Below are 23,744 nucleotides of genomic sequence, written 5' to 3'. Positions count from 1 at the left end.
TAATGGCATAAATGGAACTGAATTTTAAGACAACAACCAAGAAGAAGTTTATATTGGACCATACCTTTTCCCACCTGATTCAGCTTGAGACAGACCAGTACAGGCACTGTTAGAGGCTGTGGCTGTCTTCCTTGATACTCAGACATCCTAGGTCCCAATAACCTCATGGATTTGTTACCCTTGAGTCAATATAAACCTGTTCATCTTTAGGGGTTAGTTTCCGCAAGTACAAAGTTGAGTTTCCTTGTATCTGTCCTAAAATACTACCAAACTTGAAGGGACTTCAATTATTTCCATATAGTTTTCGATAATTCTGTTATTTTCAGACCAGAGTCAAAATATTCGTATAGTATTCATACTGCAGCACCTTCCACCCACCCTTTGGTCGCTTGAACTGCCCTTCTTTGGCTCTTTTTCGCCTTTCAGATCTTTCTTGAAGTGTAGTTAGCAGAACTGTACTGGGTATTCCAGCTGCTGTTTGGTCTACTATTGTCGGAACAGCTTCTGCTACGCCGTGGTCTCCCAGTCAGCCTACTGTTTCTAGGACTATAAGATATCCTATAGCTGTAATCAAAAGACCAGCTCGATCTCCTCCTTTTGTAACTCCAGCCCCTAGAACGTCTGTATCTGCCATAATCATCGTGGCGTGAAGAGCTGTACACATTCCTCCCTCCCTTGGCTTTCGTTTGATGTGGTGTCTTCAGATTCCCCCGTGCAAACTGTTTCGATTTGTCGCCCACAAATCCATTTTCTGTCCAAATTATGTAAAGCATCTTCAGCATCCGGAACATCCTCCAACTGAACATAAGCAAATCCTCTTGGACGTCGAGTGTAGAAATCAAGTGGAACATTTACATCAACTATAGGACCATAACGATCAAATTCTTGCTGCAAGTCTTCAGACGTGGTCTGGCAGCACTAACCCGCTCAACAAACCGTCCGTGGCTTCGGAGGCGGCTTACATACACACACACACACACACACACACACACACACACACACACGCACGCACACACTCACACAGAGCCAGCAGGCTCCGCTCCCCCTCTTCTGGATTTTTATAAGCATTTTAGTATGCATGGCTCATCATCATCCTTCAATTCTTGTGTTATTATGTGTGTTTTTTTCTTCAAACTTTTAGATTTGTGCAGTGTTTAATTCAGAAATTAATCACACTCTTGCCTTTGGATAAAATTTTGATTGTGAATGTTTTTAATTAGTTTTATTATACAATATTTGATAAGTAGTTTAACATATTAAAGCATAGTAGTTTTAAATACTGTCTTGATTGATGAGTACGTTTTAAAAATACTATTTTTGTTTATGTGTATGAGTGTATTGCCTGCATGTATGCGAGTGCACCCGTGTTGTGCAATGCCGCGGAGGTCGGAAGAGGGCTTCCGATTCCCCTGGAACTGGAGATAAGGACGGTTGGCAGCTGCCATGTGGGTGCTGGGAATAGAATGCTGGTCCTCTGCAAGAGCAGTCAGTGCTCTTAACCACTGAGCCATCTAATGAGTACTTTTTAATGCACAAGACAGGAATAACATCCTTTCCTTATTCAACTCATCTTGCCCTAACCTTGAATTTCAGCAACCTTCCCTCTTTAAATTATAGTGTTTATCATTTGAGGTGGTTTACTTTATAGTAACTTTTTAATTTTAAGTTTTATCTTTTGATATTTATACTTCTGGAATGTTGGAACATTAAATGATTTAAAAGAAATCTATCCTTATATTCTTTTTCTCATGGTGAGCTTATTAATAGGCAAACTCATTATTTTGAATTTCATTTTTAGCATATTACATACTGCCTCATGTTTTTCTTTGTAGGAAAAGAAGACTCGAGTGCAAATGAATTTGACAGTTTGTTCATTCATGGCTCTTTAAAAAACTTTACTGATGAATCATCGCATTCATTTATTTTCCAAACTACTTTGCTCCACTTAGGAAAACTTATCTACACATAAAATGTGGTAGTGTTCTAACATATATAAACTTCTTTTTATTGTTTTATTATTTTTATTTTATGGGTATGAGTGTTATGTCTGCATGTATATAAGTGCACCCATGTCATGCAGTGCCTGGAACTGGAATTATAGACAATTGTTAGTCATTGGGATTCAAACCCTGATTTTTGGAAGAACAGCCAGTGCTCTTAACTGCTGAGCCATCTCTCAAGCCCCACATTCATATCCTTCTGATGGTCATACACAGAGAAATGCTATAGAAAAACACTATTATTATTCACGTAATTAGTAATAAGAGAACTTAATGGTACCTATCACATGAACGCAGATGCAAGGGCCAAGCAGCCTGTGCTTTCCTCTTCCACCTACATCAACCACACACCTATGATATCATGAGGGCTAGGTCTTTGTCTTCCAGTTGCCATTTAGCATTCTATACAAAGGCATACACATGTATGGTTATGTTTAAACATGTAGAGTTTTCTGTATTTGACTTTACATTTAGAAATAATGATTTTTTTGATTAATCAGAGTGGCATTTCTATGATTCAGCAGTGTGCTTGCAGCATTTATAGTATTTAAGTGATAGTTTATTCATCTTCCTTATTAGGTAATAATTTTACTTACATATATGATAAATAGATTTTATTTCATTCAATATCTTCATGGCTGTCCTCTTGTCTATAATCCCTTGGGACAATTGATATAAATTCTTTACTCAAAATCAACACCCAAAAGATTAGGCTGACTTTCTGGGTTTATGTATTTAAGTATAATACATTATTAACAAACACCCAAAGGGCCTTCCCATTTTGATATTCTGAAGACAGAGATATCAGACAAGAGAAAAAGAAAACTTTACTTTCAGGTTTTTATTTATTATTATTCTTGGCAATGATTTGAAAATAGTCTTATTATGGAAAATGATATTTATTCAAACAGGCAAATAGAGGTGGCAGGGATAATGTAGCTTTCTGTAACCCCTCACGAGCGAAAATATTTTGACAATATCATGGTACTATTGAAATTGCAATCCAGTAAACAAAACTAAAATACATTGTCTACCACAATATGAGTAAAATTATTGGCAAATTTGACTTGTATACAAAAAGTTAATATAGGCTACTATAAATGCAGGTTAACACAATATTCATGATATACAAAACGAACCAACTGTTTAAAAGCAATTTGAATTCTGTGGCTCTGGTTTGAAGCCTGTATTTCCTTTGTTTTAGTGTATAAAAAAGGTTCTTCCTCACAAATTTCAGTGAGTAGAAGAAATAATTTATGTATAAGGTAGGTAAAAATAGGAAAATGTGAAAACACTGTCCAAAAAATATGACTTTAAATGATACGTTTAAAAAGTTAGATGTGGTTTTTCCTTGCAAAACTAGCCATTGGTTACATATTCTTCTAAGGAAACATTTTGCTCATTTTCTCTAAATTCATCATGATTTTATTTTTTATCAGTCAGTTAATGAATAATGAAATGGATAACTGGACAGCAGACTTAAAGTCTACTGTTTTTCAACATTTCATCATTTGCAAAGAGACATGTTCTATCTATATCTGTATTATAAATATTGTGTACTTTATATGGCAATATATTTAAACATGTATACAAAATGTATAAATTCAGGTAGACAATAAATGGTAAAATATATCCATTATGGCAGCACACAAACTCATTACTTTCTTAGTAGGTTTAGTTTAAACCAGATGGCTTAAATTTCAACTTAGAAAATATATCATGTTTTATTATTTGTCATAACAATGAATAAGCTATGTAATTTGTATTGGACTTTTATTAAAAGAAATAGCATTGAACATTTAATATGCTTAACTGAAATTCATTACATGGCTACCCAAATTTAATTACATTTTGTGATAAAATAACTTCAGTTTTCTAATAGACCAGTATTCTACAAACTAAATCATTGCTATAATAAATTTATATAAAATTTGAGTTAGCTTTTATTCAGTTTCTAACCTCATTGAGTTATCTGTTCAATATTTTCTTAATACCCAATGTTCTTGGAGCAAAACACAATAATTTTTGAGAAGAAAATATGATGATTTTTATTCCAGAAGACATCCATTCATCAAAATAAATACTAGTAGACTCAGAAACTGATGATTATATAATTTCAGTTAGTATAATCTTCCATAATTTATTACACCTCTCAAGGATTTAATTTCTTGACTGGTTAATTTAAAGGTGAAGTAGACAACCATTAGTGTTCCGTACACATTGTTTCATCATTGTTTTGTTACTATAAATATACAGTATTTTAAAGAAATTATAAAATACATATATCTTTTTCTATTTTTTTCTTTAACTTTTACAAAAACTTTATTGAGAATTTCATACATACATATAAGGTATTTTGATCAAATCCATGCTCCCTCCCTCCCTCCCAATACCTCCCATATCTCTCCATCACTTTTTTCTTTTTTTCTTCTTCTTCTTTCATTTATTTATTTTTATGGGGTTTTGGGTACTTGAACATTCCCCCCTCTGAAAAGGTGACCCTAAAATCTTTTAAAAATTAGATGCAAACTCCCAAATACTTTTGACATTTTTGGCCTTTGGAACAGAGTATGTTGCCAACAGTCCCAAGGACATTTTGACTTTTAGCCAAGAAACTGGCTACTTTTCTTTGGGGTCTTTTTACCCTAACTGCCTAGCCAGTTCCTACCTCCTATTCTTATCACACCATCCTCTGAAGGGGTTACCCAAATTGTCAATAGGGAATATGGACACAGACTGCTCTGTCTTCTTCCATGCTCAACAGGGATGCAGGGTGAGGCAACGGGAGTACCCCTGCAGTGGGTCTATCTAAAAAACTCTTAATTTGCATAACTCTTATCTCTAAGATGAAAAGAAAGTCCCTGAATTGTGAATAGAAGATGTGAAGGAGAAGTAAAGGCAAGAGTACTTAGCGTTACAAGTTCTAGACAGGGAACTAGAAAAAAGTCAGAACAGGGCAATTTTCAAATGTTTATATGAGAGGCCAGTGGAATTTCTTGACAAGGGCTTCCCAAAGCATCCCTCTATTGGGATCTTCCTCATTTTTCTTTTGTCTTCCAAGGCTGAACTCTAGAGTGATGGATTTAGAATTTGCTTTCAGACATTTTGATAGCTGTTGGAGTGGTTAGAATCAGTGTCAGTTCCCTCTCAAAGGCTTCTAGATAAGGGGAGGAAACAAATTTACCCATCATTTTAGAACAATAGCTGGTTGTCTCCCTGAGCTACAGGTGGGCACTTTATTGCCTTGGTTAGATAGAGAGAGAAAACAAATTTAGCCATCATTTAGCTTTTAGGCTAGAACAATAGCTGGCTGTCTCCCTCAGCTGCAGGTGGGCACTACAGAACTGCAGGCCAAGATTTGAAGTCTTACATCTGAGTAGCATTGTCTTATTAGAAACAGACTCATACTTTAATCTTTGGTTATACTTTCCTTTTGGTTGTTTAAGATCATACAGTTGGCCCAAATAAATCAATTTATTTTTACACTTAAGGTCATTTGAGGATCTGTTCCTCAGGGGTCACGTGGGCTTGGGAGGAGCTCCAGGCTCCTTTTTTTTTTTTTACCAGTTCCATCTATGTGAAAGGCCTGCTCGACCATGTCTGGTTTCACTTGGAAGCATGAATAAGACCAATTTGTAGCTACATGTGTTTGTAACTATGAACCAGTTATAAGAACAATTAAATTTTGTTCTTTAAAGCAAGTTTTGGATAAAATTTGACCAAGCTCACCTTGAATTCTACTTTTCATTTGTTTGGATTCCCTAACTATTGGAACATAAGACTTCCGTGACGTACAGTACATCCAATGAAATATGTATCCCCCTTTATCAGAAATAAATAGGACCAAATTACATATAGACCTACTTCTAGGGGGTTGTAAATGGGCTGGAGTATTTCACAATACCTTACAGATTTAGCCTGTGAAAGAGGCTATGTAATCTCATAATTGAAGGTTCTTAGGTCTCTGTGAGAACATATCGGTGATAGGCAGCCAGTCAAAGAATAGATAAAAAATCAATACAAAAGATCAAAATGGAAGTTTTGGAGGAAGCATTTTATGGACAGGACTTGAAATGACATTCATTGGTGACTAGATATTCCATTTAAAATGCAGCCACATGTTCCTTTCTGTACCGTGTTTATTTCATGTAGCATGATGTCTTCCAGTTTCATTTCACTCCGTATGACATTAAGTCTGTATTATGGATGCCTGAGTCTTCACTGTAAATATACCACGTGTTCTTTATCCTTCGCTCTCCTCATGAGTGCCTAGGCTGATTCCACATCTTAGCTATTTTGAGTCCTACAATAAACATCACAAAAATAAACATCAAACATCCAAATGTCTTTTTCTAAGCAAATTTTGTCTCCTTTGGATATGTACCCACAAGTAGGTTAGCTCAGTCATAAGGATGCATCCATTGATAGCTTTTAAGGAGCATTCATACCTCTGTCTGTAATGGCTGTACTGATTTACTTTCCCACCAATGATGCATAAAAGTTCCCTTTTCTCCAAATCCTCACTAGCACTTATTTTTTCTAATAACCATTCTGACTGGAAGGAGATTACACCTTATTGTAGATTTGAGTTTTCATTTTCTTTATACAAATGATACAGACATTTTTAAAACATATTTATTGGTCTTTTGTTATTTCTTCTTTTGAGATGCCTCTACTTAGATCACCTGCTTTTTTAAATTTGATTTTGCTTTTGGTTAATTTTTCCAAGTTTGCAATGTAATCTATGTCTAAATCTCTTTCAGATGAATAGTTGGCAAATATTTGCACCCATTCAATAGGCTGTCTCCTTTTTCTCTGCTATACAGAAGCTTCTCGGTTGATATGATCCTACTTGTCTAGACCAATGTGTTGAAGTCTTTCTTCTCTTTATTTTTGCTAGTTGTTTCAGAATTTTATGACTTACACTTGGGTTTTTGATATCCTTTGAGTTTATTTTACACATAGGATAAACAGGCATCACACTTCAGTCTTCTTCTGAAGTCTAATTTCCCAGCACTTTTTATTAAAGAGGCTCAATTTTCTGTGCTATGTGTTCTGGGGACTTTGTCAGGAATCAGTTGGGTATAGATCACGGAATTTATTTTTCAGATCTCTATTCTTTTTCATTGGTCTATGTGTCTATTTTAATGCTAATACAAGGCTGTTTTGATTATTGTGGCTCTGTGGGTATATTTTGAAGCCAGGAACTATGATACCTACAAATTTTCTTTTTTGTTTGTGATTGTTTGTGTTCCTTCTAGAGTATTTTTTTCTGGTCTCATAAAGAATATCATTGGTATTTTGATGAGGATTTATTTAAATTTATAGATCTGTTTGGGTAGTATGGACTTTTCAATACTATTCATTTCTCGTCATGAACATAGAAGGTCTTTCCATTTTATGTATTAAGTAGTCATTTATTTGTTTGTTTTGTATTCAGTTATTTCTGGAGACTCTGAAAATTATGTTTAAAACTAGTTCATAACTTAAGGGTAAGAATACATATTTAATATTTATTTGGTAGTTTAAGAAATCTATCAGACCTTACAAAAAGTAGATTTGTCTTGTAATATGTCCTACTCAATCCAAGGGGTCTCAGTCTTTCAGGAAAGGTTAATAACAGTTAATACCTGGATTCAACCAGTGTTGCTGATGCTGATGCAGGAAGAAAGAATTGCAGTAAACTTCCCATCTCATCCACATCCTCCTAGTCAGTGGAAGGCTTTAGCCTTTCTTTATGTTCTTGCTAACTGGGAATGTTCCTGCCTTTTCCACATTCAAGCCACTCTCATCTCCCCCTTCATGTTCTTACACTGAAGTCGGAGTGTTACTGTGACATCTGGAATAGAGCAGATCAAAGAATTTAAAGTGCTCAGAGCATCAACTTGAGGATCTGGAGCCCTGATTTCTATTCTATAATCTCACATGACCTCACTCTCTAATCTTTGGCAATTAAGCTTGCTTTGGCTCACTTTCCTCATTTTTCAAGCATGAAGATTGTTCTAAATGAGGTCAGCAATTGCTTGCAGACCTAAACTTGAGTTCCCCAAGTAAGCATAGGGTCAGTAGGCACAAAGGTCTAAATGAGGTCAGCAATTGCTTGCAGACCTAAACTGGAGTTCCCAAAGTGAGCAAAGGGTCAGCAGGGCACAATTACCTTTTGCTGCTTTGAGTCCTATTTGGTCAGCTCTAAAATTATAGATGATTCATTTGCACTGTCACACTTGCATAATAGACATGAAATCCGGTTATTTTCTGATTACCTGAGTCTTCTCTGCAGTTTGAACTTAAAAGACTCTTTATACCGCATAGCATTTTGTACTGATAATGATTTATTTTTCTAAGAAACTTTGGCCCTCTCATGTTTTCAGAAGTCAACGATTCCCTGATTTGTCCTAACTCTCTTTAAACTAATTTCTTACTTTGTTGTAAAGTATTATTATGGCTAAGGAAGATTCAGTGGAGGCTGTGAGATGAATAACATTCCTAAAATTCTTCAGGAAAGAAAAAAGGGAAACAAACAGGGATAGAAGCAATTGATTCTAAAACAATATTCAAGAATATATCTGTGCTTCAACAATACTGTGAAATTTGTCACTGCTTCTACAATGTGAGTTTGTCATTCTCTCCCTTTCCAATTTCTCCAACCTATGCAAAGCTTTTCAATGTAATGTTCCTTTTTTTTTTTTTTTCAGTTTTTTTTTGAGACAGGGTCTCCCTGTAGCCCCAGCTGTCCTGGAACTCACTATGTAGACCAGGCTGGCCTTGAACTCACAGAGATCCGCCTGCCTCTGCCTCCCGAGTGCTGGGATTAAAGGAAATGTTACTTTTTAAAGAAAGCAATGCTAATAAAATGCTTTTAAAAGAATATTTGTGGCCACTCACAAGTGTACACATAGAGATGTTATTGCTTTCCCTCTAATTCAGATTGGTCTAAGAAACGTTAGCTTCATTCTGAACAAAGTAAAAGTGTGTAAGTGTATTAGGAACATACCATGAAGCATATTCAATTTCATTCATACCACAGACATTCTTAACATTCTTAACACAAGTTGAGCCCCACTTGCCTCCTGTGTGTAGTGCCCCAATTCTCCACTAACAGGATGCCCAGTATCCATGATGACACCACCCTACTATATATCCTATTCTGAACATTACAGAGGGATCTTTCGTTTAGGTCAGACAGAAGTAAGACTGCTAACTCCTTTTGTGTATCATATTAGAGTATGCACACGCATTTGTGTTGTTTTATTTACAATGGAATTCTCAATGAAATCAATTCATATCATTATTTTTGTAAATATATAAATAAAACATATGGATGTGTTTTTAACATGATCATTTTATAATCATCATTCTTCTAAATTACTAATTGACTCAGAAGCAAAGCTTAACTGTCAGTTGAACTTGCCTGACTTTCAACTAGCAATTATCTGCTAATCTTGCCATCCTGAGAGTTTAAGAAATTGGCATCATACTGTGGCTTTGATACAGAATAAAAGTGTCACAGAAAAAGTATTTAATAGAGCATCTTCAAAAGTTTATTTTTTCTCTCTTTCCTGGCAATGAGATATTACAAAGATTTATGAAGTAAAGTCTTGCTGTTTCTCTCACTGTTTTCCCCCCTGAGATTTCTAGTGCTGAGAGAGATGTTATAGGCCGGATTCAGAATAAAAATCACCAACACCACTTAATTGAAAGTAGCAAGGTAAAACTTTTATTTATGGCTGACTGGGCTATGTCGGGAATAGAAGCAGAGTCGAACACCAGTTGGCCAGAATATTTATGGGAATACAGAATGCAGAACAGGTGGGGCAATCAGGTTTATGAAACACAGCAAAATTTGAACATAACAAACTTCGAATTTACCAATCAACCATCAGTTATTGCACAGGCTTGGGTAAGTGAAGCAGGTTTACAGAAGCAAGATAAGCGGTTAGTCAATTGCTGGCCTGGACTAGATTATAATACCCTGCGGCATGCGGTCAGACCCTTTCTTGGAATTCAAAGTTCCTTCTCCCTTCTAGGTATCTTTCATAAGTAGGGTAAAGGTACTTCTGAAATGGCTGCTTTGGGCAAAATGGAGTAACAGGTTAGTTTAGCTGAGATAGTTCATTCCCCACTCCTTTTGGTAGTAATGTCAATTCTTTGACAGGACCAGTAGAGTTATACCTTGCCTTCAGCATCCTCTAAGGCCATTAACTGGTCATATTGGGTGCGTAAAACCATAAGTTTTACGGATTGTATTCTTTGATTTACAAAGTTTCCTAAGGCATTAAGAAGGCATGGTCCACAGGTAAGGACAAGTATGATTAATATTAGTGGTCCTGCAATAGCACTCAACAGTGTAGTCAACCGGGACCAGGAGAACAGGGCTTCATACTAATTTTGGCTACTAGTCGTGCCCTTTCCCTCTCTAGGAGCCTCCGTTTGACTAAGCCTAGGCTTTCTCTAATGACTCCAGTGCAATTGGCATAGAAACAGCACTGCTCACCTAAAGCCATGCAGAGCCCTCCTTGCCGCATAAGGAGCAGATCTAACTTTCTCCTGTTTTGGAGGACTACTTCTGCTAAGGAATCAAAAGATGTTGCCAGGTGTTCCATGGATTTCTCTAACTCAGCCAGGTCTTGATCAATCTGTTTACTCAGAAGTTTGACATTCTGATCCTGAGTGATAAAGGCGGCTGTTCCTATCCCAACAGATCCTGCGATGCCCACCCCAGCCAAGAGGGGTTCTAAGATGGTACTTATCCCTAGATCTTAAGACTGTCACGCTCTAGACAAAAGGTCAAAATGTTCCCTGCCCTCTTCCCCTGAGTAATAGTAAACCTGAGGGAGGAGGTGCACAAGGACACAGAGCTCGTTAGGCGGAGCTCTGTAACTCCATACAGGGAGTTAGTCCAGAGGTACAGGCAAACCAAGTTCCTTCTGGTGGAACTAAATAATATGGTCCCCCTGGGATTGGAGTAAGGAGATTAGACTGATTACATATCTTTTTATAAGGAGACAATGACATATTATAGTAGGGACCATAGAAGCAAGTTCCTCTACCTGACAGGCTACCGAGGGTGAGTATAGGTTTAGAACCCCAGGGGCATAGATCTCTTTTGATCACATCCTTAGATGTGAGATTTTGGTTATGGGAGGGGTTTGTTCCCATAGTTTTAATAGTCCCTAATCCTATATAATAAGGGGGCAAGGATCCAGGCAAAGCCAGCAGTCTTTAGTGAGGTCTGGATAAGTAACATTGAAAAATGTATAGGTATAGAGGAGAGGATTATACAATTTAGGAGGGTCCCATCTGGAAACATCTTTGGAGATGGCATAATCAGTGGGAGACGGTTTTGGTAGTAAGGGAGGACTGAGGACCTTGTTAGGACCAATGGGTACTGGGGGATTGATGGGACTCCAAATTTTTGAATAGCAAATTCTGATCCCGGGTGCTTTCCTGGGGTGAGAATCTGTATTCCCCATGTTTTTCCCATAAGCCAATTTCTATCATCCCCATTCAGCACTTGTAAAGCCAGGGGATTAAGATTCCCTTGAGTATTTTTAGCAGTATCACATTGTAGGGAAATCCATCTGTCCTTTGATTTGACCCAGGGGGCAAAGGTCTCACAACCCCAGGAGGCACAATACCATTCATTTTTAATGTTACATTCTGGACACCCATTTGCTGGGGATCCATAAACCTTAAAGCCCTGTAAACCCCTTCCAAAAGAAGCAGATCCGCAACCCCAGGATCTAACAGAAGAGGCTTGGTAATAAGTGTACATAGATTGTAAGATTTCAAGCTTGAACAAATCACAAACATCAAACTGGAAAGCGGGAGTGTAGCTGACTAAGGTATTGGTAGCTAAGATTTTTCCATCTGAGGTCCTTTTAACTACCCATTTATATGCAACCAATATATGGGGGTTCTGACTCTCATTTCCCTTTATAGTTTTCAATACCCAGAAGATAAACATTAACATTAAGGCTTTCTTATTAATTTTACTTTGAGCAGATGGTCTGTTCTTTTTGCCGTCCATGTCTGAGGAATGTGGTCTGAGTGAGCTTGCTTGACTTGAGAGTGGTGAATCCAGTGGGCTCGTCTGGCAACCTTAACAGCAGTTGGAATGAGCAAGATGACAGGATAAGGTCCGGTCCACCATGGTTCCAGGTTTGGCATCTGGTGCCTGCGAACCCAGATCCAATCCCCAGGTTCCAAGTCCAAATGGTCCAGGGCTATGGGTGGGCTGTCAGATTTATGGGTTTCTCGTACCAGTCCCTGAACTTGGTCTAAGACAGCTTGGAGTGCCTGAAGGACTCTAAGAGAGCTTGGTTAGACAGTTCTGCCAGATGTTCATCCCCTAAGCGAGGGATTAGGGGCAGCAGATGGCCAAACAAGATTTCAAAAGGAGTAATTCCTTTTACATAGGGTGTGCATCGTGCTCTAAGTAGAGCAAAAGGAAGAAAATTTACCCAGTTACCATCAGTCTCTGTTATTAACTTGGTTAAAGTTTCTTTGAGTGTTCTATTCATCCTTTCTACCTGTCCTGGGCTTTGAGGATGATACACACAATGTAGTCTCCAGTATATCTGGAGGGCAGAAGCTAAAGATTTAGAAGCATGGGCTATGAAAACCGGGCCATTGTCAGACCCCAGACCAATAGGGATGCCAAATCAAGGCATAATTTCATTTAGTAGCTTTTTAGCTACTACCTGGGCAGCCTCGGACCTGGTTGGGAACACCTCAACCCATCCTAAAAAAGTGTCCACTAGGACAAGCATATACTTATAACCATAAATCCCCTCGGTCATTTCAGTGAAGTCCAATTCCCAAATTTCTCCAAGTGCTTGGCTTCGGAGTCTGTGCCCTGGAAGAGAATGCTTGGGAGCCAGGTTAGTTTAAGCACAACTAACAAATGTGTTAGTTGACACATTTGTCCTAAATTGGGAATATATAAGTCTCTCTTTGTTAACTCTGTCATTTTGGTAGCTCCCATGTGAGTTGTAGAATGTAGCTGTTGTAGCTAGTATCTTCCTAACACCTTTGCAAGGATGGGCCTTCCATTAGATACCATCCTTTCTTTACCATATCTTTCATTAGATACCATCCTTTACTATCCTTTATTCCTTTTAAATCCTTGATGGTAACAAGGTCAGAAGTTGAGTAGGAGGGGGATTGAGGCAGCACTCTAGCTGGAAAAGCAGTCAAAATCTTTAATACACGCACATGCTGTAAGACCACTTCTTTAGCTGTTCGATCAGCAAAGTCATTACCATGGGCTATCACTCAATCTGATTTCTGGTGTCCTTTACAATGTATAATGGCTGGTTGTTTTGGGAGCCATAATGCTTCTAAAAGGGCAAGAATCTCCTCCTTATTTTTTATTTCTTTTCCGTTAGACGTTAACAGTCCTCTCTCTTTATATAGAGCCCCATGTATATGCGCTGTGACAAAGGCATAGTGGCTGTCTGTATAGATATTTACAGTTTTTCCTTTTGCCCATCCAAGTGCTTGAGTTAGGGCAATTAGTTTGGCCTTTTGTGCTGATGTAGCATGCCCTAAGGCTTGGGCCCATAGAATGTCAGTCAAAGTAACTATTGCCATCCCCACATATTGAATTACTGCCATCAGTAAACAGTTGAGCATCCACCTTAGTCAAGGGTTGATCTCTCAAATCCTCCTGTACCCAAGTTAGGGTACTCACCGCCTCGAGATAGTCATCAGGGGGGTCCAGTAGTCTTGTCTGGAAAGACATGACTAGATTCAGAGTCTCTGACTTAAGGAAGGTTATCCTTGGAGGGTCCAACAGCAATACTTGATATTGTGCAATGCAGCGCTTTGGAAATCCAACTGTCAAGAGGAGCACACAGCAGGACCTCTACAGCATGTGGGCCAATAATTTGCAAGTCTTGGCCCAGAGTAAGCTTGGAGGCTTCTTTGACCAGGAGAGCAGTGGTTGCTATCACCCTTAAACAGTTGGGACATCCAGAAGCTACTGAGTCTAGCTGTTTGGACAAATAAGCCACCAGTCTTCTCCATGGCCCCAGTGTCTGAGTCAAAACTCCTTTGGCTATGCCTTTACTTTCATGTACAGAAAGCAGGAAGGGCTTAGTGACATCAGGCAGAGCCAAGGCAGGGGCTTGAGTCAAGGCCTTTTTAAGTTGCTAAAATGCTTGATCTTCAAATGAGCCCCAGGTAAACTCTGTTCCTTCCTTGGCCATAGAGGCATACAGGAGCTTAGCTGTTTCTGCAAAGCCTGGAATCCAAAGTCTGCAATATCCTGCCACTCCCAAAAATTCTCGAACTTGTCTCCTATTTTTGGGCATGGGTATGTCAAGAATGGCCTGGATTCAATCTGGGCCTAATGACCTCTTTCCTTTGTGAATCCAATATCCCAAATAGGTGACAGAAGGGAGACATACCTGTGCCTTCTTTGCAGAGGCTTTGTACCCCAGAAGGTCCAATTCCTTTAACAAAGCCTCAAAGGCCAGCTTACAGTCCTCTGGGTTATCTGCTGCTAAGAGTAGATCATCAACATATTGTAAAAGAGTTACCTCTGGGTGAGCGTCTTAATAGCAGGTGAGGTCCCATCGCAAAGCTTCATCAAACGATATAGGGGAGTTTCTGAATCCTTGAGGGAGTCGTGTCCAAGTAAGCCACCTGGTGAAAGACCCATCAGGACCAGTCCACTCAAAGGCAAAAATAGGCTGACTTACTGCTGCAATTGGTATGCTGAGGAAGGCATCCTTCAAATCAAACACTGAACAGATTTGTTTCTCAGGCCCCAACTCACTGAGGAGAGTATAGGGGCCAGGTACAGTAGGATGAATAACCTCAACCCACTTGTTAACCTCCCTCAGATCCTGGACAGGCCTGAATTCATTAGTCCTGGGTTTTGGCACTGGTGAGAGTGGAATGTTTCAGGGAGAATGGCAAGGGCCAAGAATCCCCACTTCCCAGAGTCTGTTGATATGCTTAGCAAGGCTTGAAGGCTGATGGGATATTGCCTTATTCTGATTGGGGCAGCTGTGCTAAGCAATTGAATGACAAGGGGTGGCTGATTTTTAGCCAGTCCTGGGGGGTTAGTTTCTGCCCATACATAGGATATCTTAATTTTCCAATTTTCTAACACAGCAGATGAGCCCTTTGGTAGCTACTCCTTATGGGGCCTTTGTTGCAGGAGATATTCCTCCAATACAGGGCATGTGACAAGGACGCTGGGAGGCTGGAGGGTTAATCCCACTGAGTAAAAGTATTTAAGCTTTGAGCTTGTGTAGGAGCTTTCTTCCTAACAAGGGATAGGGGTGGGCTGGTATCAAAAGGAAGGAATGAGTCACAGTTCCCTTTAGGTAGGTTATTCGAGCTCAGGTTTGAGAGTAAGATTGGTATTTTCCAGTAGCTCCTTGAATTCTCAGTTTTTTGTCTTCAGAGGTGCCTAAAGGCTCCTTTAATACTGAAAAGGCAGCCCTAGTGTCTACCATGAATCTGATAGGCTTCCCTTCTGCTTGTAGAGTGACCCTTGGTTCCTGGGGATTAAGGGAAAAACCAAGGTCATGTCAGGCCTTCCTAATAGCCAGAGCTGCCTCTTTTCCTTTGCGGTGCAGGCGTTCGCTCTTCCAGTGGCCTTCCTCCTTGCAGTATGCATTGATTTCTCTTGAGTTTGGGTCTGCCTGACCCATCCTTGTAGGGCTTACAAGGGTCCCTCCTGCCTCTCTGAGGCTGCCTAATGTCCCTTCCGAAAGACTCTACCAACACCTTTCCTATTTCTTTTCCTTGCTCTTGAGCAAAGGAGTCTCAGTTAATACAGACTCTCTGGGCTATCTCCACTAACACAGATACTAATTTTTCTTCAAACCCTTCAAGCTTTTGTAGCTTTCTACTAATGTCTGGGACCAATTGAGAGACGAAGGCAATATTTAAGGTCTTTTGATTCTCAGGTGCCTCAGGATCAATAGGAGTATAGAGATGATAGGCTTGATAAAGCCTCTCAAGGAAAGCAGCCGGGGACTCACCTGACTCCTGGATCATTTGGCTGACCTTCGATAGGTTGGTGGGCTTCCGGGTGGTTGCTCTCATTCCCTCCAACAGAGTCTTACAGTACCTGGCAAGGTGATCCCACCCTTCAGCGGTGTTGGGGTTCCAGTGTGGTCAAGCTGAGGGAAAGACTGCCTCGACAACCATCGGGTCCTGTGATTGGAGGCCATCCATCCCCAGGACAGAACAGCTAGCTTCTCGCAAGATCCTAGTACACTCTTCAGAGGTGAAGAGTACCTGCAAGAGCTGATGACAGTCGTCCCAGGTGAGACAATGGGTTATAAAAATGGAACTAAGTAAGTCAGTAAGTTTGGAGGGATCCTCTGAAAAGGGAGGATTCTGAGACTTTCAGTTATAAAGATCTGTAGTAGAGAAAGGAGCATAAACAAACATGGATTGTCCTCTTCATCATGTTGTCCACGTGTTGGGGTGACTTCTCACAGGGTCAAGAGAGCTGGGGAAACCGAAGAGGTGAGGGCTCACAATTGAAGATGGCAATCACCGTATCTAGCCCCTGTTGGAGTATGTGAGGGACTCTGTGTATCACCATCTGAAGGGGTTTAGCCCCAACATTATTATCTATCCCACTACCTGTGGAGGGGGTTGTGGGGTCTGAGAATATAAGGAGGGGGTTCTAGGGGTCCTCAGACTCCTGAAGAACAGGATAATACAGATTTCTATGTTTAGAAATAGGAAGGAGGGCAGGGAGTTCTGAGGGAAAGGGTGGAGGTGTCTTCTTCACCTGAGGAACCTGTAAACGTTGTTTAAGCCAATTTGGGGGGTCTTAAATAAATCAACCCAAGCAACTATGTAAGGGATTTGATCAAGATGGAGTTGGTTACAGATCCTGTGAACAGAAATTGCAGGGGTTAAATCATAGGTTCCCTCAGGGGGGCCAATTAGTTTTATTAAAAGTGGGCCATTCTAATTCACATAGGGTCCGGAGCTTAGAAGCTTTAACTCGAAAGCCATATCCTCCTGCTCTCTTCCTAAAATCAGAGAAATTATTCATCATGCACTTCAATGGGGTAGCACTCTTAGACTCATTCTGACCCATGACAAAAATAGACACCAATCCAAAACACAGAATAAGACACGCACAGACAAATAACACTAACCAGGGTGCCACTAAGTCCAAGTTCCAGAAAAGTGACTGGGCTTTAGACTTAGTTGCCAGGCAGGTCCACAGGAGCATCCTCTCTGGGACCCGACTAGGGGGAATTATGCCACATCCAGCTTCCCACCCAGTGTGTCTGATCAGAATCCAGAACCAGATGACGACAGGTCATTGGCTAGGCAAAAACCAAAAGAGAAGCCAAAAATGGAAGTGGTTTCTTGAGCACGCTCTTACCTTGCTAGTGGTGTGGAGGGAGAAATCAGAGAGCTGGCTGGGGAAACAGGAGCAGCCAGGACTAATTCAGGTCCCTTCTCAGGGAGTTCATGGATGCTGCCAGTCAGCCAAGGCTGATGCTGGTCCCTTCCCTGAGAGTCCTCAGGATACTGCTGGGTAGCCAGGTCCCTTCTCAGGGAGTTTCCTGAAACTGCTGGGCCCAGAAGCCCTCTGAATCTCGATGGGACCTCCAAATGTTATAGGCCAATTCCAAATAAAAATCACCAACACCATTTAATTGAAAGTAGCAAGGTAAAACTTTTATTTATGGCCTACCAGGCTGTCTATGTTGGGAATAGAAGCAGTGTCAAATACCAGTCGGCCAGAATATTTATGGGAATACAGAAAGCAGAACAGGTGGGCCAATCAGGTTTATGAAACACAGCAAAACTTGAACATAACAAACTTTGAATTTATCAATCAACCATCAGTTATTGCATGAACTTGGGTAAGTGAAGCAGGTTTACAGAAGCAAGATAAGAGGTTAGTCAATTACAGGCCTGGCCTAGATTACAATACCCTGTGGCATGTGGTCAGACCCTATCTCGGAATTCAAAGTTCCTTCTCCCTTCTAGATATCTTTCATAAGTAGGGTAAAGGTACTTCTGAAATGGCTGCTTTGGGCAAAATGGAGTAACTTAGGTTAGTTTAGCTGAGATAGTTCAAGAGAGCGTGATACCATTGCACAGCCTTTGCATTGCTCATAAACGATATATACTAGCACATCACACACACACACACACACACACACACACACACACACACACGTTCTTATTTCTTAACAGTTCTCTGTACTTTTGTAGCAGCACCAGACAGTAGAAAGGTCATTCAGGAAAGCATTACAATTCTTAGGAAAATGAAGTGGTGAGAAGATTGAGAAGCTGGGAAGATCAGAAAAAGAGGCTGAATTGAAAGAGTGACAAAATATGGGAGGCAAGAGAATGAAAGTGCTGGGACCTGGCAGGATCCTGCCAGTAACAGTTCCAACAAGAACAACAGAAGATCAGCAAAGTCGATGAGAACATATGAGCAGCTTTGTCTGTGTTCATAGAAGCAACTAGAATAATTATTATTAAACCAATAAAAGTAATTAAAACAAACATCTGAAAGCTAGGGGGACCATTTAAGTTCCATTAAGTTCATAAATTATGAGTTTATATACATCTAATCATGCAGTTGACTTGACATAACTTGACAACTCATTATATTGTGGAGGTGGAAAGCTTTTGCAATGTGATGGTAATTAAGAACTTTGCAACAGGAAAACTCTTAAGAGACAGGTATGGGGGAGGTGAGCAGGAGCCTCCCATCCTGTCCCTGTGGTCACCCAGGATGGAAGTCTTTGTTTTCCAAAGTTTTCGCATTCCTGTAACCTTTGGCCATATGTTACCTTGCTTAATTATTTGTCACCTAGGTGCTGTTTTGCCTTTTGTTTGCATTTCCCCACACATGAGTATAAAAGCCCCCAAAACACGAACACAAGGTCTGACTCCTTTATTCATGGTGTCAGTCCCGCTAGAGGAAAATTGAACTTCTCCTCACCTGACTTCGGATGTTACTGTCTGATTATTTCCAAAACATTTTGATATTCATTTAGTGAAGTAAGATTTATATGATGTAACCAGATCACTAAAAGGATAGGACTACTTAAATCAAATGACAAGCAGAGGGCTCAGAATGAAATAGGCTTAATTTCACTTTTCCACTCTGAGTTAAAATATCAATGTTAATCAAATGAGGCAAGAATATAATCTTACTTATATAACCTTACTTATGATTTTTTTCTCTTTTTTTTCCACAAACCACATAGAACTAATTGATTTTTATAGGAACAAATCACTTTATATTAATTTTTCTAGAAATTTTATTAAAAAGTTGTTTCCATCCAACTTGGATGCAAACACCGTATGTCTGCTTACAAAATGCAAAGAGATATTTTGACTAAACAAACATTGTTACACTTGGATCCATGCTTATTCATTTAGGCAACTGGAATTTAAATTTAATGTGAAACTTTACTGCTTTTCATATTGAATCATTTTCAGGAGCTTTGTGATTAATGGTACTGTGCCTCGATAATCAGGAGTAAGGCTATTTCTAGAATATATTATATTTCTATGAAAATTCAGAAAAAGCATCTGTTCTATAAAGTACATTATGATTCATATGTGCATAACAAGTTTTTATGCAGATTAATATTTTCTATGAAATGTTGACCTCAATATTAGAAATGCTGCTGAAACAATCTGTAAACATGCAGGTCCTCAATATGTTCCCTGTGTTGCTCAAACTTCTCCAGAGAAACAGACCTTATAAGGTGTGTATGCATCTGTGTGTAACTTGAATATGGAGTCCACAAATTGTTCCTTCTCTACAGCACTTTGGTATTTATCCACACTTAATTTCAAATGAAGATTAAGTATATATGATTATATGGAGAGAGATAGGGAAGCATACAAACGGGGGGGGGGCGCTTCTGAGTTTGTGGGAATCGGTGCCTGAGACAATATCTCATAGAGATCTGATTCTGTAATGCCTGCTCTGCTCTGACGTTTAGTAACAGAATTCTATCTTCTTAACAAAATCTTTAAATTATTTTTTCTTAGGCCTTTAACAGATCAGATGAAGTTTGTCCATATCATAAGTACAATGTGATTTATTTAAGTCTACTGATTTAAATGTTAATCACATTCCAAAAATATATTTAGAAGCTGGGAATGCTGGCACATGCCTTTAATCTCAGCACTTGGTGGAGGTGGGCAGTTCCCTGAGAACAAGGCTAACCTGGTCTACGTGGCAAATTCCAGGTAAGCTGGGGCTATAGTGAGCTCTTGTCTCAAAAATTTTTTATTATATTTTTATTGAGTTTTTGTGGATTTCACACAATGTATCTTAATCATATTTATCCCTCTTTTCATGTCTGCACCCTCATATCCTGCCCACGGGACTTCTTGCATTATGTCATGTATGTTAAGATCTATGAAGCCAAGTTTGTATACCCAGAAGTCCTGCAGTGTGAGTTCATCCATGGAGCTTCTTCATCCTGTCTAGAGTCAGTCCCTTAAAGATCAGTTCCGTCTCACATTGTTTTGCAACAGATTGAGACTTTTATAGATTTCCACAACTGGTCACACACAGAGAATAAGTGTCTGTGAGATAACCAACCCTAAATGACACATCTACAACAGAACCTCTACACCTAAGGTTCATAAAACATAATGGACCAAGGGGTAGAGAGAACAATGCATCTCTCAACTCTCATCAGCAAAGCTTCCTCATGTAACAGAAGGCAATGGACCAAAAGGCCACAACTGTCCACAGTGTAGAGAAAAAGAGATTGCAGAGTGTGGGTCCCTGGACAGGACTCCTATATATATAAAAAAAAAATTTCATAGCAACATCTATACTGCTTTGTGTGTGTGTAATCACATGTATGTATGTGTAGGAACACGTGGCAGGTGTGCAGGCATGAGTGTGCAGGTACACGTGGAGGCCAGAGGCTGATGTCAGGTGTCTTTATCAATCATTTTCTTCTTTACTTATTGAGAAAGGGTCTCTTCCTGAACCTAGACTTGACCATCTGTCTAATCTAGCTAACCAGCAAGTCTGGAGATACCATGTCTGTCAGCATCAGAGCTTTGAGATTATAGGCAGACACACTCTGCTTTTACGTGGATTCAAACTCCTGTCCTCCTGCTTGTGAAGTTCACACTTTATCCATTGAGCCATCTCTCCAGCCCTAGACTTTATTTTTTTTTTCCCACCAAATACCTGGCACCATAACATACCCAAAATGACACATAGACTTAAGTCCCATAGACTTAAGACATATAGAATTAACTGACATACTCCCTTAAGTTTCCTGGATCTAGTTAATTGGTCATTTTTTCTATGTATATACCCAGTGTTTTGAAAGTCTCAGTTCCCATTGCTTACTACGTTCACATTCTCCTCTATTTCAAAGATCCTTGAATCCAACAGTTTAAAACTTAATTGATGACAGTATAAATTTCCTTCTCAGAAATACTTCACAGAGGCATCAATATGCTTTTCATATATAATTTGAGAACAGATAATTCTGTCTAAATTCATTTTCAAAATAGGAATTTTCAAGTTCCAATCAGGGCCTACTTTACAATCTCTTTCCTTTTCTATAACAATATATGCTATTAGCCCATGTCTAATTTTCTCATGAAAATTAGTCTAGGTAAGTGGATGATAATTTTACTTTTAGGCAAAAATTGCTATAAGCAATTTATATACTGCTATAAAGAATTTATCAAGTAAGTTAGGAATTTTGGTGTATTTCTGTGAGATAGAGACCAGCCTGGTCTACATAGTGAGTTCTGGGTAAGTTGGAGCTACAGGGAGACCCCAGCTCAAACAAACAAACAAAAAACCAAACATCAAATTTTTCAAGTCCACTTGCTTGTTAAATTTAATATTAGTAAATCTTTTATTCACAAAAATATATTCTTTACACCATGGGAGAAAATATAGGAGATTCAAATTAGAGGTTTGTATTCTCAGTCTACATGGATTTTAACGAATTTTAGAATGGTACAATAGTGGTACAAATTGCAAGCACAGGTGTGGCTTGTTGTGTCCTTGCATAGCACTTTAGATTCCCAACTCCGGCAAGCTTACACCTTGACCTTATAGTCATCAATTACCTGGGTATGGAGACAATACACTTGATACCAGGTATAGATTTGTAAAATACTCACTGATTTTTGATTCTCTTTCTGTGCTGCTCTTGGAACACACTTGCTGACTCAAAAAAAGCCCTCTAGCCAAGCACAGTATTCATATTTGTAGCCTGGGCACTCAGGATTCTGAGGCCAGATCATTTCAAAACAAAGGCCAATGAAGGATATACAGCAAAACAATAATATACTGCCAATAAAAGAAAAAAAATAACTCAATAGATAAATAAGATTTATAAGTCTTCTGACTATAGGAGACTCCTAGTCTGTCATACCAGGTGACAGCCCTATAGTGGCCATCCTAGCTGGCCAGCTAGCTACTGGAAGGCACTTTTAGCTGACCACAGACCCACAGTGAGTCCAATGGGACCAGCCAACCTTTTCCCTAGGAGCAGACTGGCCTTACAGATGGATGGACTCATAAGCAATGAGAAATTCTGGTATAGGCACCTAAAAGTCAAGGTGGGTTTGTTATAAAGAGACCGAATACTGTTTACATGACTTTTGCTATAATCTCAGTCAGTTTTTTAAATTGATTCAGCGGACTGCATAAAAAATCATAGCAAATGATGGTTATTTTATTCTTATTTTTTGAATATTTTTATTTATTATTTTTATTTTATATGTATGAATGCACTGCCTATATGTATGTAAGTATAACCATGGCATGCAATGACTGTGGAGTTCAGAAGAGGGTTGAATAATGCCCTGAATTTGGAGCTATGGACAATTGGTAGCTGTCATGTGGGTGCTGGGAATCAAACCTGTAAGAGCAGTCAGTGTTCTTAACCCCTGAGCTATCTCTCCAGCCCAATGATCATTATTTTTAAGGTGGCTCTTCAAATCAGGGATATTGCAGTCCAATACTTTACATTACTAATACACTTTATTGATGCTTTATTTTCCCAACTAACCTCCCATTTTGTCATATATGCACAAAGTACCTAGCAGACCAAAACACTAATCTCTGAAGTCAAAAGGAATGCACATTCTGCTTGTAGTCATGGGTAATTTATTGCAGAGAACACATTTTTGCATGTGTGGGTTTCATTTTACAAAGACACATTGCAGAGATTATCCAGTTTTTGAGATATAATCATATAGAGTACTCTTGACCTAAGTTATAATCTACATTTATTTCGTTTCTGACTTTTGAATTGTTAAAAATTTTTATTTTTTGTCCAGTTAAAAGCTTTTTCAAAAATTTGTTGGTATTTTTCAAAGAACAACTGAAGTTTTCCACCTCTTCTTGTTAACTATCCTTGATTTCATTCATTTCTGTGCTAATCTTTGTAGTTTCTTCTGTTAACTTTGGACTTTGTTAATTTTATTTCATTCCTAGGCATGAAGTCAAGATACTGATATGAGATATTTTTTAATTATGATAAATCTACTACTATAAATTTTCCTCTTAGTATTACATTTTGTTATTTCCCATTACTTTGAGTATTTTGTGTTTCTACTTTTATCTACAAGTTGCAAGGTTTTACACTGCATACCCATTAGCATTATTTTGTGATTATAGTAATTTCTGTCTTCATATTTTGTATTCTATGCTGGAATTTAAAAAGATTTACTCATAATACAGCAGTATTACAGTTTTGTGCAATGCCCTGTGTGTTT

General features: G+C 38.9%; 1 protein-coding gene across 1 annotated transcript; it reads right to left on the bottom strand.

Annotated features, from left to right (window-relative positions):
* Window positions 1–422: 422 nt before the first annotated feature.
* Window positions 423–16,067, bottom strand: LOC103751351. The gene is given in 5 exon segments (XM_008854742.1): window positions 423–723; window positions 725–918; window positions 11,997–12,299; window positions 14,414–14,508; window positions 16,004–16,067. Coding segments are annotated over 5 exon segments (957 nt in total).
* Window positions 16,068–23,744: the final 7,677 nt, after the last annotated feature.

The sequence above is a fragment of the Nannospalax galili genome, unplaced genomic scaffold, assembly GCF_000622305.1.
Source record: "Nannospalax galili isolate Female #2095 unplaced genomic scaffold, S.galili_v1.0 scaffold1087, whole genome shotgun sequence".
Taxonomy (NCBI): domain Eukaryota; kingdom Metazoa; phylum Chordata; class Mammalia; order Rodentia; family Spalacidae; genus Nannospalax; species Nannospalax galili.
This window is presented reverse-complemented; position numbering and strand designations above follow the sequence as displayed.